The sequence below is a fragment of the Diceros bicornis genome, chromosome 34 (genome assembly GCF_020826845.1).
Source record: "Diceros bicornis minor isolate mBicDic1 chromosome 34, mDicBic1.mat.cur, whole genome shotgun sequence".
Lineage (NCBI taxonomy): Eukaryota > Metazoa > Chordata > Mammalia > Perissodactyla > Rhinocerotidae > Diceros > Diceros bicornis.
Window position 1 is genome coordinate 19,335,979 of NC_080773.1, and position 17,701 is coordinate 19,353,679.

The window sequence follows — 17,701 nt, forward strand, 5'->3', positions numbered from 1 at the left end:
TGAGGAAGACTGGCTCTGAGCTAACGTCTATTGCCAATCTTCCTCCTTTTTTTTTTTTCCCCCAAAGCCCCAGTAGATAGCTGTATGTCATAGTTGCACATCCTTCTAGTTGCTGTGTGTGGGACGCGGCCTCAGCATGGCCAGAGAAGCGGTGTGTCGGTGCGCGCCCGGGATCCGAACCCGGGCCGCCAGTAGCGGAGCACGTGCACTTAACTGCTAAGCCACGGGGCCGGCCCCCTGCGAGGTTTTAATTTATGGAGGTGACCGAGGGACGACATGGGGAGGCCGATGCCACTGAAGGAAGAACTTACTGCACTTCCCAGGAGGAGAGGGCGCAGCACGCCGCGCAGGGCGGTCAGGAGCAGAAGGAGCGGGGGAGCCTGGGCCGCAGACTCTGTTGGGGTTCCCACGGGAAGGGCAGGCAGAGGAAGCAGCCTCGGACTGGCTAGCTTGGGTAATGTGGCGGCTCTGGGCTAGAGAGGGGGTCTCTAGTGTCTGGCACCTGCCGTGGATGATTTAGGGCAGCTTGGGGTGAGAGTCAGGTAAGGGGGCAGCTGCGGTGTGGACTGGGGTTGGTAGGTTTGCATATAAATACAGGTGGGCAGGCAGGTGCTATGTTGATTATCTCTAGGAATTGGCGAGCCCTGGGAGGGGCCAGCTTTCCCTGGCCAGCTAGGTCCCCCAAGATGTCAAAATGACATAAACTATAGAAAACGCAATTAACGGAAGGCAGGAAGGAGGGCATGGGGCAGCCAGGTGAGTCCGAGCTCTGCTCAAAGATCAGCCTGGGGGCTCGGATGCGGCGGGGCCGTACGCCCCGTGCCTCAGCCAAGTGGCCGCCCCACTGCAGTTTCCTGTCTGTGTCAGGTGGGCTGAGAATAATCCCCTCCTCAGGACACAGGAGGTGAGAGGCACAGCAGAGGGAGGCACCTGGGCGGTGAGAGGCACAGCTGCACAGAGGCCCATACACTGGGCTCGGGTCCCCTGGTGTTGCACATTCTGTCACCCCTGCACGTAAGCTTACGTGGGTCACACAGACGTGAACCCGCTGGGTCAGGTGGTTACCGTGTGAAGTGCCCACACAGGCTGGCCTGCGTCGTCCTGCTGTTTCATGAATTAAGGTGGCTGATGTTTACTGAGCTCCCACTGTGCTCAGTGGCTGCAATGGGGGCTCCTGGCTGGTCCTCACAGCGCTGCCGTGGGTACAGTGCTGATCATCGAGTCCTGCAGGTGGGCACTGAGGCTCAGCCAGGTGCAGCCTGAGGTCACACAGCCATGGTGTACAGGGCTGGATTTGAATCCGAGTCTGTCTGACTCCAGTGCTTTGCTCTTAACCAGTCAGCCACACTGCCTGCCCGGCCGGCCGGAGAACTGGGGATGGGGAAGCTGCTGGGGGCAGCGTCATGAGGGCCTCACAGTTTCCTTCTCCCCGGTCGGCCTGCCTTGCAGAGCGTCCAGCAGAACGGCTCCATCTACATCCACGTCTACTTCACCAAGAGTGGCTTCCACCCAGACCCCCGGCAGAAGGCCCTGTACCGCCGGCTCGCCACGGTCCACATGTCTCGCAGTAAGTCACTCCCAGCAGCCCAGACCCACCATCCAGGCGTCCTGCAGCCTGAGAGCCCCAGACTGGGGTGGCGGGCCTTGAATCCTGCCTGCACAAGGGCCGGCAGGCAGCTCTCGCCCAGGGAGGCCGGGATGGGCAGGCCGGGTTCTAGCCCCTCCCACCCTTCCTGCCTCTGTGGACCCCCCATGGGCAGACAGGAGAGGAATCGGCTTAGAAAGAGCAGGTGGAGAAAGAGACTTTTGAAGGGGAGGAGACGTGTTCCCAGAAAGGGAGGGGGGCCGTCTTGTGCACAGTACTGGGCCTGGTAGAAGAGGACGCTCAAGAGTGGCTTGGGAGTGAACGGCGGATTGACTGAACGAGCAGAGGGAGACGGGAAGACTTTTGAGATTTGTTTGATCCGGTGCGATCTCTAATCACATCTGAATCGGCCCAGCCCGCCTGAACAGGCCCTGCACGAATGCGCCGCCCTGGGGTGTCTTGTGGGACAGTGCCTGGCTCCCAGGTGGCCTGTGTGACTGTGCTGTGGGCCCTTGGTTCGCAGATGCGCACCTCTGAGCAGTGCCCTTCCTTGCCAAAGGCAGGGTGGCGAGGGCCACATAACTGGATAAGGACCCCCCCTCCTCCTAGCTGGCTGCCCACTGGTGCTTGGTGCCCCCCAGGAGAGTCCGGATCGGTGGACAAGCCCCTGGGACTGTGAGCCCCGGAGAAGCCCTGGGTCCGGGCTGGCCATTCGCAGCTTCTGACTCAGCCTCGTACTGAAACTGAGGTTTTCTCCGCCCAGGGCGTCTTCTTCAGTTTTATCTCTGATTGCACATATATAGTTTAAAATACAAATAATTCAACAAGACAGTGAAACTCATCCGTCTCCTGTCCACCTGCCCCTCCTCCCCCGGTTCCTGCTCCCCACAGCAGCTGCCTTCAAGTTCCTTTAGCTGTTTCTCTGCCGCTTAATCTCCCGGGCTCCCAATAACGACTTGATACTGCACTTCCTTGGTTTTTAGTTTTAGACATTATCTCCTCCCACTCTGGAGGAGAAAATCCCAATACAGTGATATAATTTTCACTAGATCAGTATTCGGTGTTGAGTACATGGCTCTTATGTGCATGTGAACCTCACAATGAACGTAGTTTATTTCTCCTTTCCTGTCCGACTTCTTGTTTTCAGGGAGGTTAACCGTTGTGGGTGTCTCCTTGCTCGCTCTTGGTGTCTCTGTCCTCAAGTCCACTGTCTCCTGATGGGCAGCTGTAGGAATCTCTCACCGTACTTGCGTTTCAGCAGATCTGGAGCCACGCGGCTCCCCCAGAAAGCCCCGTTCCCCTCCGGTGAATTTCGTGTGCTCCACCTCGCTTTTGTGTTGCTGCGCCTGTGGATTTGGTTAAGGTCCCCCGTCTGTTTTCGTGTGGCACAGTAACAGATGTACTTCTATTCGTGTGGGTTAGGTCTTCCCTACTTCTTTTGGTATAAAAATATCTCAAAGGATGATAATTTTTTGTTATTGTCTACACTGGATGAAACAAAATGTTGGTGACCCTGTGTCGGTCCCCAAAACTGATTTGGAAAAGTCCCCCTGTGTTCACTGAGCACTGTTCTTTTTTCTTTTTTCTTTTTGTGAGGAGATCAGCCCTGTGCTAACATCTGCCAATCCTCCTCTTTTTTTGCTAAGGAAGACTGTCCCTGGGCTAACATCTCTGCCCATCTTCCTCTACTTTATATGGGACGCCGCCACAGCATGGCTTGCCAAGCAGTGCATCGGTGCGCGCCCGGGATCCGAACCAGTGAACCCTGGGCTGCCGCAGTGGAGGGCACGCACTTAACCACTTGCGCCACTGGGCCGGCCCCCGCTGAGCGCTGTTCTGAGTGAGTGTGTCTGTGGAATGTGCTCTGCGGAATGTTCCGCCCAGCTGGCTTCCGTGTGTCGAGATCTGCAGAGATGCAGATAGAGGGAGTGTGGCCTGCAGGGGCAGTCCCCTTGGATGTGTCCCCGCAAGTGGGATTTGCCAGGGGTCTGGGTCAGATGTGCCTGGGGCCTCAAACGTGACCCAGGTGGGTGGCTGCTTGCTTGTGTCCCATTTGCCCCCAGTTGACACCGGTATTTTCAGTATTTTTTGTGGTTTTGTGTGTGGTGATCTGTGTCGCTGTGTGATAAAGTCATGTTCACGGTCAATGTGACACACAGCCTGGTCTGCAAAATGGAATCTAAGCTGTGGACCTGAGAAGCCTCCCAGGATCATGCAGGCCTCCCAGCTGGGGCCCCTTGGAGCAGGGACTTGGAGGGACTGGGAGCTGGCTACCTGCCAACTGCAGGGCGTAGAATGCGAGTGTGGTGTCAGAAAAGCCCCCTCTCTCCCCAGAGGGTCGGTCGTCACTTCTCTAGAGCAGCACTGTCCCATAGAGACACAGTGCCAGCTGCAGAGCCATTTTGAGTTTTCTAGTGGCCACATTAAAAAAACTGAAAGAAACCATAAAATTAAGGTTAGTAATAATTTTACTGAGGTCAGCATCTTGTCATTCAACATGTAACCAGTATGAGAAATTAACAAGGCATCGCACATTCTTTTTCTTCTCTGCACTGGGTTTCAAATCCGGTGTGTGTTTTGCACTCACAGCACACCTCAGGACCAGCCCCACTGTCAGTGCTCAGAGGCTCATGTGCCAGTGACCACACTGGGTGGTGCAGTTCTAGAAGCTTTAACTCCGAGAAAAGGGGGCTCTTTCCTCCCCAGGGAAGCCAGGTCCATCCCATAGTATAATCCTGTCTGGATGCTGCAAAGTTGCAGAACATTCTGCACCTGAGCCAAGGCCTGTCTCCTGTGCCTCCCCCTCCAGGTCCTCTGGGGCCGGCCGGGCACGGCTCCTCCCCTCCCTGGACTCTCCCGGGTGTGGCACAGCAGTGGAGCATGTCCCCCTGGACTTTATTCTCCAGGATGCCCGACCTCGGGTGTTTACTGCTCTCCCAGGGTGTGGGGGCCGGGTGTGAAATGAGTTACAATGGTAGAAGTGATGGGACGAGACTCGTGGTAACAGTAAGAGCAGCAGGCCCAGGGCTGGAACCCCAAGTCAGTTCCCACAAGTGTTTTTGAACGTGAGCTCATCCGTAGAATCCAGAAGCCCCGAGCCCTGGTTCTGAGTGGGTGGGAGGCTCCAGGCCCTGAGGTGTGTGTAAATGTGGCGTGCAGGGACACTGCCTGGCTGGGCTCTGTGGGCCAGATAGCCGCTTCACAGTGGTCCTGCCACGAAGACGTGGGGCTTTCATCCCCATTCTCCAGAGGAGGGACCCGGGTCCAGGGAAGTGACATAGCTCACCAACGCCCCTCAGCTTATGGGAACCAGGATGTGACCCCAGGGCCCCTGCTCCTGACTGGCTCCCTCTCCCATTTCCCCCTTTCTCCCTGGCCCTCGGGGGCAGCATGGAGAAGTCAGGGCAGGCTGCGTTCTGTCCCAGCGTGAGGAACAGCGGAGAAGTGCCCAGGCGCAGGCAGAAGAGGGGAGAGGCAGCATAAGCAAGCACCAGCCCCTTCCCCCTGGCGAGGCTTGGCAAAGTTCGGGGCAGGGTGGCAGGGAGACCAGGGCCTACCTGGCCTCTGTGAGAGGAGGTGAGGTCCACTCTCCTGGCTGGGGTTTCACAGCGCCAAAGTACTTCTCACGTTGGTGGCCCTAGGCCTTCTCCAGAACTGTCAGCAGCCCACCATTCGTGGGCATGTATTCTAGTCGTCACTGGGCCCCTGCTGTGGGGAGGTCCCTGCTGCGCAGGAGATACATAGTGCCCAGTACGGGCCAGCCCCTCCTGGTGTTCGCAGACTGGTTGAGGGACAGACAGCAAACAAAGCAATGGGCAGGTGAATGTGGGGTAGTGATGGAGTGCTGTGAGGGAAGTAGAAAGGTCACGAGGAGCACGACGGGGTGCCTCCTTCAGCGAGTGGGTGGGGAAGCCCTGTGGAAGAAGGGACATCTCACCAGGGACTTGAGGGTGAGAAGGAGGCAGCCAGGAAGGTTCCAGCCATGGTGGATGGTGCCGGGGAGACGAGCAGCACGTCCGAAGGCCCAAGGCTGGAGAGAGGAGTGAGACGGGTGAGGGCTGAGGTCGGGGGCCATGGGGAGCATCTCAGGCGCCCTGCTTGGGGCAGCGGGGGCTGCCTGGGGTTCCGAAGCAGCGGGATGACACGATCAGATACCTGGTTTAAAGGATCGCTGGCTGCCCTGCAGAGAGAAGGTCACGGGGGCAGCAGCAGCCTCCGGGAGGCCAGTGGGGAGGTGACTACGGTCACCCAGGAGGGGGGCGGGTGGCTGGCCCGGGGTGGGAGGAGCGCTGGGATTCGAGGCGTGTGCTGGAGGGGGCGTCCCCAGGACGGGCTGATGGAATGGGGAAGGAAGACTCGGGTTTCTGCCTGGGCAGTTTGGTGGGTGTTGGTGTCGCTGTAAAGATGGGAGACTGGGGCTGGATGAGATGGGAGAAGGCAGTCCAGGCTTCCTGGTTACCGTTAGTATCAGTTGGGGATGGAAGAGTGGGAGAGCTGTTGGTGGGCAGAGGTCTGGCATCTGGACCCCGGAGGGCCAGCAGGTCTCCTGTCCACCCCCTTTCCCGCCTCCCCTCCCGCAGTGATCAACAAGTACAAGCGCCGGCGGTTTCAGAAAACCAAGAACCTGTTGACGGGAGAGACGGAAGCCGACCCAGAAATGATCAAGGTAGACACAGCAGGCCTGTCGGGCCCTGGGGGCGTCCGGTCATTCACAACCCCGTGGCCAGCCCAGTGGGCTCCCGTCTGGCACCGCCACTGGGCAGGGCGGGGGCCTGGTCAAGCCGCCTCTCCTCTCTGAGCCTCAGTCTCCCTCTCTGAATGGGGTTACTGGAGGGAGATTCGGGGGAGCTGTGACAGCCAGCACTGATGGAGTGGGCACCCTGCGAGCTGTGCACACACACGCTGGCAGCCTCTCACCAGCCCTGTCGGGTGGGCCCGGCACTATTCCCATGTTCAGTGAGGAGACTTGCCTGAATTGTCACAGCCAGGAAGTGGCAGGGGGGCATTCACAGCCAGGCAGCCAGGCCCCGGAGCCTGGGCTCAGCGGGGCACAGAGGAGGCACCGATCATGGGGCTCTAGTAGGAATCCTCTCTGGCGGGCTGGGGTGCGAACCTGTGGTGGGCGCCAAGAGCCCGCCTCTCTCCTCCAGGTGGTTCCAGGCGGGAGGGGTGGTCCCTGAGGGTGGGGATCCCACTTTGCACCCTGGCGTATGGTCCCACACAGATCTGCGGGCCTGGGTTTCTGGCTCTGTCAGGTGGCCAGGGGACCCACGGTGGTGGGGTCTGTAGGGGCTGGCCACGGTGAGCCCTCGGCCAGTGGTTGCTGTGGTGGCTGCTTTTCCGCTGTCACGACTGTCACAGAGCCCTCAGGAGGAAGCCAGCAGTGCCTCTGAGGCCCACTAAACCCCGTCTTCCCCCAGAGGGCCGAGGACTTTGGGCCCGTGGAGGTGATCTCCCACTGGCACCCCAACATCACCATCAACATCGTGGATGACCACACGCCGTGGGTGAAGGGCAGTGTGCCTCCTCCCCTGGACCAGTGTGAGCCCCCCAGCCCCTCAGGCTCCCAACCGGGCCATTTCCTCGTCTCCTGCCCCCAGCCCCCAGATCTGACTAAGTCTCCACTCCTCCCGAGCTCCCTGCCCTGCCCCTGCGCACACACGCCCCTTTCTCTCCCCCTCTCCCGACCACACCCCCTGGTGACCCCAGCACTGACCACCCGGGTGCCAGAACTGGTCTGCAGACAAGTCTCGTCCAGCCCACAAGCTGTTTTCAAAAAACATTCATCAGTTGCCAACTCTGAAATTGGGGCAGCCTCACTTAAAAACCCAGATTTCTGACTTCTTTTACCACACCCTGCTATGTGGTGACCGACGGGGCAGCCGTGGGCTGGAGCTGAGCCGCAGCTGTCGCCTTCAGTTGGGCCCTGCCTGGCCCTTTCTACCCTGTCCCCTCCGCTGAGGCCAGGAGGCCCTTCACCTCTTCCTGGTGCCGCTGAGAAATGTCCCCTGTCCTCCACTCTGTCAGAGGGGCCCCGTCAGCTCCCCGCAGACCTCTGAATTTGCCGCCTTTGTCCTCGAGGCCTGAGGGGTCTCCCACTCTCTTGGGTCCCCGTGGCCTCCTGCCCGGGCTAAGCGGTGCCCGTCCCACATGCCCGCAGACGTGAAGTTCGATGCAGTGAGCGGAGACTACTACCCCATCATCTATTTCAACGACTACTGGAACCTGCAGAAGGACTACTACCCCATCAACGAGAGCCTGGCCAGCCTGCCGCTGCGCGTCTCCTTCTGCCCGCTCTCGCTCTGGCGCTGGCAGCTCTACGCCGCCCAGAGCACCAGGTCGCCCTGGAACTTCCTGGGGGACGAGCTGTACGAGCAGTCAGATGAGGAGCAGGACTCGGTGAAGGTGAGGCGGGGGGCGGGCGCTTCCTGGCAGCTTCCTGGGCTGCAGGACGGAAGGGGGAGAGGGCCAGGCTGGCGGCCTGGGGACCTTCAGCCGATGCGCCCCTGCCCACAGCTTCACAGCCTCCCAGGTCCCCCCGCCTCCGGCCCTGGCTCACTCTGGGGGTCCTGCTCCGAGGCGTCTGTGGTCCTCCCTGTCACAGCTTTTCTGTTTGCTCGGCCAGGCCCTCTGGGTCTGGACCTGCTGTCCCACAGCCTGCCTCCCCGACTCTGGGCTCCGACTTGACGTGTCTGCGCCCTCTCCCTGTGTCCTTGAGTATCTTCCCGTGTCGCCATCTCCCTCTGCCCACAACCGTGATGTTTAGACTCGGCCTGCTTGCCTGGGGTCGTCTTTGGTGGTGTTTCTCTTCATCACTCTGACTGTCCCTTCATCTCTCTGTCCCCCCCTTGCTGTCGCCCATCTGCCCTCTTCTCTCTCCTTCCCTCTCTGTGCGTCACTCATCCGCCTCTCTGTGCCCATCTGCCCATCTCCGACCCGCTCTCCTCCTGGCCAGCTCTCTCCCTGTCTCCTCACCTGAGCAGCCCCAGGGGTCAGGTCGTGGGGAGTATCTGCAGGTTCTCCAGGGGTCCAAGGGAAGAGGAGAGGGGTGGGCTGATGAAGGTGCTGCGTTGGTCAGCCACGGGTGAGGGCACCGCGGTGCTCACAGCAATCTCCCCGCACTGCCCCGCCCAGGTTGCCCTCCTAGAGACCAACCCTTACCTACTGGCGCTCACCATCATCGTGTCCATCGTCCACAGCGTCTTCGAGTTCCTGGCCTTCAAGAATGGTAGGGGTGGGTCCCTCGGGCCTATGAGAGGCCACAGGGGCTGGGGACAGGAGGGTGCATGGCGGGGGGATAGGGCCTGCCCCCCACTTCCCCTCCTTCCCCATAGGTCCTCCCGCTCCTGGGCTCTCAGCCCCACTCCCCAGAGGAGTGGTGAGCTGGGGAGGGCAATGGCCCCAAAACTCCCAGCCCAGAAACTCCCATCCACGAGTGTGGCGCTGGGGGAGGGGCCGGGCCTGCTGCTCGGTCGGAAGCCAGAACAGCACAGCCAGGAAGCAGGGCCGGGGAACTCCGCAGCCAGGAGCAGGGAAGCCCCAGAGCTGCTCCCACCACCCTGCCCAGCAGACTGCCTGGTGGGGACGCACCTCAGGGTTGAGTGGATGGGGCCCACCTGAGTGGGAAGGTGACAGCCCTGTCCCCAGAAGGCCCCTAGGTTCCAAAGGCCAACAGTGGTGATGGCCAGCATTGGACGGGGACTGGCCATGCGCTGGGCACTGTTCTGAGCACCCTCACCTGTTAGCTCGTTGAGTCCCCACAGCCCCAGCCCCTTGAGGAAGCCTGTTGTTACCTCCCCACTTCCAGGTGAGGACGTGGAGGCTCAGGGAGGTCAGTAACTGGCCCGCAGTCACACAGCTCCCAGGTGGCACAGCTGGGTCTGGGCCCGGGCAGCTGGCTGCGGCACCCACTTTCAGACGACTCCTCCCTTCCCCAGGGAACCCAGTCAAGGGGGGCTGGCTGCTCTGCAGCTCCTGGAAGTGGCCGTAGTGATGAGTGTTGTTATTATTATTGTTAAGATGGTATTGCTATGATTGAGAGTTAGTGTCAAAACGGAACAGTAAGTGGTGCCCGCCACCGGTAGGGAGGGAGTCTGTTAGCCATGCTGTGCGGACCCCCCGCTGTGCCTGGGCTGCGCCACTCACAGCTGCTCCTGCTGACCGTGAGCCGGTTGCCTCAGGTCCCTTTTCCTGAGGAGAAATGCAGGCACAGAGCGGGTGGTCACTCACCCAAGGGCACACAGCAGGGGCCTGGGCCTGGGTGAGCCCAGCTTCGCTCTCCGTGTTTGCTCCCTGGTCTGAGGCGGGCCTCGGGTCCACCCGCCCCCACCAGAACCCCGTCCCCACACCCCTTCTTCCTGGTCAGGACTGGGGGCTTCTGTGAGTGTCCCCTTCAGATGCCCTCGGGGTCTGGGGCCTGGCGGGGCGGAGGGAGCCTGCCGAGTGTGCCGAGCTCGGGAATCAGACCCAGGCCCGTGCACGGCCGGGTTCACAGCCCTCGCTCACTGAGTGCAGGGCGGGCCTGTGTGACGGGGCCTGGCTTCGCCTCTGCAATCGGCCATTGCGGTGGGTCGGCCTCCTGTGGCTGCAGGCGCGAGGCGCTCAGCCCAGCCAGGCTGAAACGGTGCTGTGTCCGCATCTGGCCGCTGGGGGTTCCAGGGCTCAGAGAGGGGCTGCCCTGGCCCTGCGGCGGGTCCTGGGGCGGCACTGGAAGGGGCTCCGGTTGGAGACCAGCATCCAGGGCCCTTGCTCGTGCCCCGAGCGCATCTGCGGGCCTGTCCTTCATGGTTCAGGGTGGCGGGCTGGACGAGGTAGTCTTGAAGCACAGGTCCCAGGTCTTCCCTGCCAGGGGAGGTGGCGTGACACTGGGGTGGACAGTCCAGGTCTGGTGTCACACAGACCCAGCGTCTGTCCAGGTTCTGCCAGGCTGGGCTGTGCAGTCTCAGGGAAGTGGCTTCCCCGACCAGCCCTTAGCACCTGGCACGTGGTGAGCCCCCGGGACATGGCAGTGGTCACCGTCACCATCACTGCCAGTAGGGACTGTGCCCTGGGGGGTCTGACATGTCCTCGGACTGCAGAGGTCCTGCCTGTCCAGTGAAGCAGACTGTTCATGGGAGGGGGTAGCGTGCACCCTCCCCCTCGGCAGACCCAGCACCGCCCCGGGGTCTGGGAGGATGGGGCCCGAGGGGGCTGTAGGACGGTCCGGAGGCTCCACAACCTCCCGCTTCCCCCCAACTCCCACGCACAGACATCCAGTTCTGGAACAGCCGGCAGTCCCTGGAGGGCCTGTCCGTGCGCTCCGTCTTCTTCGGCGTGTTCCAGTCGTTCGTGGTCCTTCTCTACATTCTGGACAACGAGACCAACTTTGTGGTCCAGGTCAGCGTCTTCATCGGGGTCCTCATCGACCTCTGGAAGATCACTAAGGTCATGGACGTCCGGGTAAGGCGGCCACCATGCTGTTTCGGGGGCCACGGGGTTTGGGAGGGGGTCGTGTGGCCCAGCCAGACCCTGGAGCCGGCCCTGGGGGTTTCCCAGTGCCTGCCGCACTCCCAGGACCAAGGGGATTTTCACACCAGGGGATTTTTCAGGTCACACGAGGGCAGGGGAACTGGGAACAGTGGGGAAGGGCCAGGGCTGGAATTGGCGTGGGGGCGGGAGCCAGCGCGGCAGCTGACCACGGCCTGCCTCCCCGGCCGCAGCTGGACCGGGAGCACAAGGTGGCAGGACTGTTCCCCCGCCCAACCTTCAAAGACAAGTCCACGTACGTCGAGTCCTCGACCAAAGTGTATGACGATGTGAGTGTCCCCCACACAGGGCCCTGGGGAGGGGCTCCAGGCACCACACACTCTTGGGGGACCAGGGGATGGGCGAGGGGGCCGGGGCATCTGCCTGCTGACTGACAGGCCCATGCTTTATGGTCTCTGTCACACCCTCTAGTGTCCCCCTGCCATAGATACTTCCTGGCTGTGGCCACAGTTCCCAGGGCACCTGGAAATTCCCCCGGCCTGGCCTGCCAAACCAGGTGTGGGTGGGTGCGGGCAGGGAGCAGGGTGCCAGGTGGGGCAGAGGAGCCAGGTGCCAGCCCCGCCCGTGCCCCGCAGATGGCGTTCCGGTACCTGTCGTGGATCCTCTTCCCGCTCCTGGGCTGCTACGCTGTCTACAGCCTCCTGTACCTGGAGCACAAGGGCTGGTACTCCTGGGTGCTCAGCATGCTCTACGGCTTCCTGCTGACCTTTGGTGAGCAGGCCCTTGCCGGCCCCCGCCCCCGTGGGAGCAGGCGTCCAGCAGATGTCCCCTGGCCCCACGCCGGACCGTGCTGGGAACTCAGCAATCATCAAGTCAGCCTGGCCTGCCCTCCTGGCGCTCACGGCCCCCAGTGTGGGAGACAGACTTGCCCTCAGACAGGGACAGCCTGAGGTGGGCAGGGGTGGCCCATGAGGAGCCTCGAAGGGGTGCCTGGCCCAGTCTGGGGTTCTGAGAGGGCTTCCGGGAGGCCATGAACAGTGCATTCTAGTCCTCGTTCTCAGAGGGTCCCACAGAGCAACAAGTGGACAGGCGAGTTACACCCTGTGATGAGGGGGTACACATTAGCAAGTGGTCAGGGAGACCTCTCTGAGGGGATGATATGTAAACTGAGGCCTGAAAGATGCCAAGGAGGGAGCCGTGGAAAAATCTGGTGACGGACGGACGGCAGAGCAAGTGCAAAGGCCCTGAGGTCGGATGGGCTGGGGTATTGGAAGTAGCAGGGAGGCCACTGTGGCTAGAACAGAGTGGTGAGGGGAGGGAGGGTGGAAGTGCGGTCAGAGAGGCGGGGGTCAGGGTCTTCCTTCACCACCACCGCAGGCTTCATCACCATGACACCTCAGCTCTTCATCAACTACAAGCTCAAGTCTGTGGCCCACCTGCCCTGGCGCATGCTCACCTACAAGGCCCTCAACACCTTCATCGACGACCTGTTCGCCTTTGTCATCAAGATGCCCGTTATGTACCGGATCGGCTGCCTGCGGGACGGTGAGGCCCGGAGGCAGGCGGGTGGGTCAGCGGAGCCCCCCCCCCCACCCAGAGCTGGGCACAGGCAGGATTCAGGGCCCTGGTCTGCGGGAGCTGCCCCGGCCCCACCTTAGGGCTGAGGCTGAGGGGGCTCGGCCCCGGCTTTGCAGGACCACTCCTCCCCACAGCGGTGGGCCAAGCAGGCCCCCTCCACTTACACTGCCCCCCTCACCCCACCCCCAGATGTGGTCTTCTTCATCTACCTCTACCAACGGTGGATCTACCGCGTCGACCCCACGCGGGTGAACGAGTTTGGCATGAGCGGTGAGGCCCCGCCAGCAGCTGCCCCCGTGGCGGAGGCCCCGCCAGCAGCAGGGGCCCTCCCAGCCTCCCCTGCCCCCGCCACAACCACTGCCGCCGCCAGGGAGGAGGCCTCCACGCCCCGGCCCGCCAAGCCCACCCAGCCCACCCAGGGGCCCAGCTCTGCCAGCGAGCCCCAGGAGGCTCCTCCAAAGCCAGCAGAGGACAAGAAAAGGGATTAACCGCTCCTGGTCCTCCTCGTCCGCTCCGGCTCCCAGTGACCACCGCCCCCGCCGCCTTGGCCCCCCCGCCTCCCCTCCTGTCGCCCTTTCCCTGGACAGATGGGGCTGGGACGGTAGGAGGCCCCCTTGGGCCAGGGCCCAGCTTGGTGTGGGGGCCGGGCAGGCCAGGGCACGTTGTTTGTGGAGGCGCCGTCCGTCCGTCTGTTCCTCTGTGTTTCTAGCCATCTCGCCCCGCCAGCCCAGCACCATCGGGAATCATGGCGAAGCCGACGTGGCGCTGCCGAGGGGGAGGGCCAGGCGGGGGAGGGGCCGGGGCCCCTCTGCGGGGCGCCCACGGCATCCATCATCTTGTCCCTCGTCCCCGCGCACCCCATCCTCCCAGATCGCCGCCCTTTAACACAGTCTGGATTTAATAAATTCATATGGGTGTTTAACTTAAACTCAACAACCCCTCACGCCTTCCTTCCTCTGTCACATGGGAGAGCAGGTGTGATGCCTGTCCAGGTCTGGAGGGAGACCCACAGGTGCAGGACACGACCCTCGGGGCCAGGCCCCTTTCTTACCCTCTCCCCTCCCAGCAGCCCTCTGAGGGGCCTCCATGACTGTACCCCACTTGACAGACGGGGAGCCTGCTTGCCGGGACCTTGCCGCGCCCATGCTCTTGCCCCAAGGCCACACCCACCTGTGCCCACTGACTGTCTCCCGGCCATCGCCGCCGGGCAGGGCAGGAGCATGGGCCTGCCTCCTCGCAGGGTTGCGGCGGGGGCTCGGGGGTGAATCCGCGCTCGAGTGGTGCCCAGCTGTAGCACTCTGTAGCCGAGGGGGTGTCATCAGCACCCCCAGGGCTGCCTGTGTCAGAGACCCAGCCAGGGTCTTAGTGCATGGCACGTGTGCCTTCCCAACAACCCGGGTGCTGGGACTGTTCACCCACCTTACAGGTGAGGAGACAGGCCTCTGGGCGTCCCTGCACACCGAGGGGTTGGAGCCCCACGTTCCCAGGTTTACTTTCTGGGGGAGTGGTCTCATCAACACCTCGGGGACAGGAGGCCCGGGGCTGAGGACCATGCCAGGCTCTCAGGAATCTGTGACACGGTACTGCAGGCGCCTGCACCCCTCAGGCAGCCACGGACCTGCTCCACTCCCTCCCCTGCTCTCTGCGGGGCTCTGGGAACCCGGGGCCGTGGACCCTCAGGCCCCCTCCGCTCGCTGGCCTCATCACCCCTGGCTCCTCCTCCCACAGCCACACACCCAAGCCTTTGGCAGGGCCCATCTGCTGTCCCCCATAATTGCTTGGGAGTCTCACCTCTTCACTTCCACTGAGACCACGTGGTCCAGGCTCCTCCTTACCCCCTGGGCCCCCACCCAGCCTCCTCCCTGGTCTCCTGCCCAGTCCTGCCCCTCCCATTCACTCTCCATCCAGCAGCTAGAGAGAACTTTCCAAAGCACAAACCTGACCCTGCTCAGAACCTACCGTGGCTCCCCAGTACCCTTGGGAGAAGAGCCCGGGCTCCTAACTTCTTAACCCCTACAGCCCCCCCTGCTTTAACTTGCTGTGATCTCTTACCTCCAGCTCTAGCCCATGCTCTTCCTTTACCTGGGACACGCCCCCAGGCACTCAGCTCTTCTCCTTACCCTGTGCATCCTCCAGGTTGCAGCGCCAATGTCGACTCCTTCAGGAAGCCCTCCCTGACCACTCCCTCTGGGCGCTCACAGCTGCCTGGGCTCCCCCATCCCAGCCCTGCCCGCTGTGGGTCATCACCATCTGGAGACAGGTCATTCTCCACTGGACTGAGCCCCGTGAGGACAAAGCCAGGGCTGTCTTGGTCACTGCCATGTCCTTGGCACAGAGAAGGCGCTCTGGGAGTGTGCTGAGTGCCCGTTTGTACAACTGACTTGCACAGACACACACACACATCCAGAAGCGTGGACCCTGACGGGGCCGCATTAAGCTCCTGGTGGAGTGACAGACATGCAGTTAGTCAACAGATGCTCCCTGAGCCCCTCCCCGGATGTTGCCCTGAGCTGGGGGTTCTGTGTACACAGCAGGGACCAAGACAGCCCCAGGCCTGCCCTCATGGGGCACAGAGCCGGAGAAATCCTGAGCGCTGAGGGTTTCCAACATGGCCTTTCACTTATTCACCCAACAGACAATTGTGAGGCCTGACATTTGCAAAGGACAGAGGGAATCAGGTGGGCCCCTGGTCCTATAATAGGAGCCACGATTTGACACTCCTTATCATGAGCCAAGTTCTAGTCTAGGTGCTGTGTGTGGTTCACTCCATGCACTAAATGTAGCATTACTCAATGTCCCCGTCACCTTACAAGCTATCACTACCCTCATCTCCACTGCTTCCCCAGCAGACATGCCACTCTAGCCTCCTTGCTGTTCCTTGAACATGCCATGCATGTTCCCACCTCAGGGCCTTTGCACTTGCTGTTCCCTCTGTCTTGAACACTCTTCCCTAGATATCCACATGGATCCTTTCACCATTTCAGCCCTCTGCTCAAATGTCATCTCAGACCCTCCCTGAGCTTCCTAACCCAAAGAGTACTCTCCCAACTTGATCCACATATCCTGCTTTATTCTCTAATCCTGCCATCACCACCGGACATCAATTTGCTTATCTATTTTCCACCTGTTGCCCTCACCTGGATTTTAGTTCCATGATGGCAGGCTGTTGTCTGTTGTGTCCCTTGCCTGCTGTGTCCCCAGCTCTGTGTGTAATAACTCTGTAAGTCGGATGTTCACAAGAGCAGATAGAGAAAACAGAAACCCAGAGAAATTAGGTGATTTGTCCAAGATCTCACAAAGTCACGTGACATGAGGATTTAGAACATGAAGTGCTTAGATCAGTGCAAAGCACATGTAAGAGCCACATACAAGTGTCAACTCTTACTAGTATCTTATTTAATTCTCACAACCGTCCTATCATTAGACCCATTTTACAGATGAGGAAACTGAGGATCAGAGAGATGAAGTCAGTTGCCCAAGGTCACACAGCTGGTAAGTAGGAGACCTAGGATTTGAACCCAGGCTGTCTGATTCTGGACCCTCAAATCATAACTTCTTTTGCCATGTTCTTGTTATATGCAGGCTACAGTCCGCAGGCCAAATCCAGCTTTTTCTAGTTCTGGTGTAATTTTTACATTTTCAAGTGGTTGAAACAAACCTCAAGGAGAAGATTTCATTTCACATGAAAATTACGTGAAATTCAAATTTCAGTATCCATCAAATAATGTTTTATTGGAATACAGCCACACTCATAGCTTCCGTACTGTCTTTGGCTGCTTTTGTGCTGAAGAATCGAGTGTTGCGGCTGTCTGGCCCTGAAACCCTCAAGTGGAACAAATTTGCTGTCGGCCGTTTGCAGAAAAAAAGGGCCGGATATTTTGCTCTGTGGCAGGAGTTCTTCAACTTGAGCGTACAGCCACATCACCTGATGAGCTGGGGGCCACCCTCTGAGAACTGCTGTTGTACGTGATCCTGCCTCCCGTGAGCAGGTACCAGGCCTGGCTTGGCGAGTGCTGTGGCCTAGTGCCCAGTGCAGGCTCTGGGCAGAGCAGGTGCTCTGTAGGTGTATGTGGAGTGAATCAATGCGTCCACGTGGGCCACGGAGGGAAGAGGTGGAACACTCACGTTTTACACAAGCAGACACAGGACGCCAGCCCCCGGCTCTGTGGGCCGAGGGTGCCCTGCATCCCAGCTGGAACCCAACAGTCACCCAGTCATTCTCACGGACAGGGCAGGCTTAGGAATGTGATGTGACCAAAGAGCTGCCCCTCTTTGAGCCTCAGTCCCTCGTCTCTCCTCCTGGTTCTGTCACGTGCGTCTGAGGCCCCCAGGTAAGCCCTCTGCTCAGCCGTCAGGCACACAGCTGGATACGTACACGGGGGGCTTCAGCCATTCCCAGCCCGAGTTACTGAGCTGAAAGTGCGCTGCGCTATTAGGAAACTTGAAGGGGCTATGGGGAGGAATAAAACATCCCTCCATTCATTCAACAAACATTTATTAGGCACCTACTGTGTTCCAGGTGCTGTTTTAGGCACTGGGGAGACAGCAAAGAACAAAACAGACAAATCCTAGAACTGACATTCTAGCTTTAAACGTTTAAATATGTTCACTCCCAATTTACAGTTGAAGAAACTGAGGCGTAGAGAGACCACGGAGGTTTCGTAAAAATCATTATCAATGTCAGCTATAGAGCCCCTGATCCCGAAGTGCCCTTCCAGCCAGAGAAACAGCAGGTTCAATCCCGCCGGCACACCTGAGCGGCGGGCCTCAGTTTCCCGACTTGCTCCCTGGGTGGGGCGTGAGTGGTCCCAAGCAGGCCTCAGTCTTCTCCGCCAGAGCAACGGGCAGCGGCGGCGCCCGGCCCCTCCAGTGCGCCCGGCCTCCTCTTCCCGGCCGGCCCCGCCCCCGCGACCACGTGACGCGTGGGGGTTTTCCCGTTCCCCCAGCGTGACGTCACGGCGGGGTGCGGGCCAATGGGCGCGCAGGCCGGCGGCGCCGGGGAATTCCGCCGCCCCGCCCCCGCCCGCCGCCCGCCCGGCCCGGCCCGGCGCCCCCCGCAGCCCCGGGCGCCGC

The 17,701-nt window shown here is 60.7% G+C and overlaps 1 protein-coding gene across 1 annotated transcript in view; it reads left to right on the top strand.

Moving 5' to 3' along the window:
• The window catches only part of CLPTM1 (CLPTM1 regulator of GABA type A receptor forward trafficking), a 28,510-nt gene extending 14,954 nt beyond the window's left edge, over window positions 1-13,556 (top strand). Inside the window, exons 5-14 of the mRNA XM_058529545.1 lie at window positions 1,450-1,567; window positions 6,166-6,251; window positions 7,006-7,126; window positions 7,746-7,990; window positions 8,720-8,813; window positions 10,833-11,023; window positions 11,284-11,379; window positions 11,686-11,821; window positions 12,428-12,595; window positions 12,818-13,556. Coding sequence (XP_058385528.1) covers window positions 1,450-1,567; window positions 6,166-6,251; window positions 7,006-7,126; window positions 7,746-7,990; window positions 8,720-8,813; window positions 10,833-11,023; window positions 11,284-11,379; window positions 11,686-11,821; window positions 12,428-12,595; window positions 12,818-13,116 — 1,554 coding nt within the window. The 3' untranslated portion in view covers window positions 13,117-13,556. The remainder of the gene's footprint in view (window positions 1-1,449; window positions 1,568-6,165; window positions 6,252-7,005; window positions 7,127-7,745; window positions 7,991-8,719; window positions 8,814-10,832; window positions 11,024-11,283; window positions 11,380-11,685; window positions 11,822-12,427; window positions 12,596-12,817) is intronic.
• Window positions 13,557-17,701: the final 4,145 nt, after the last annotated feature.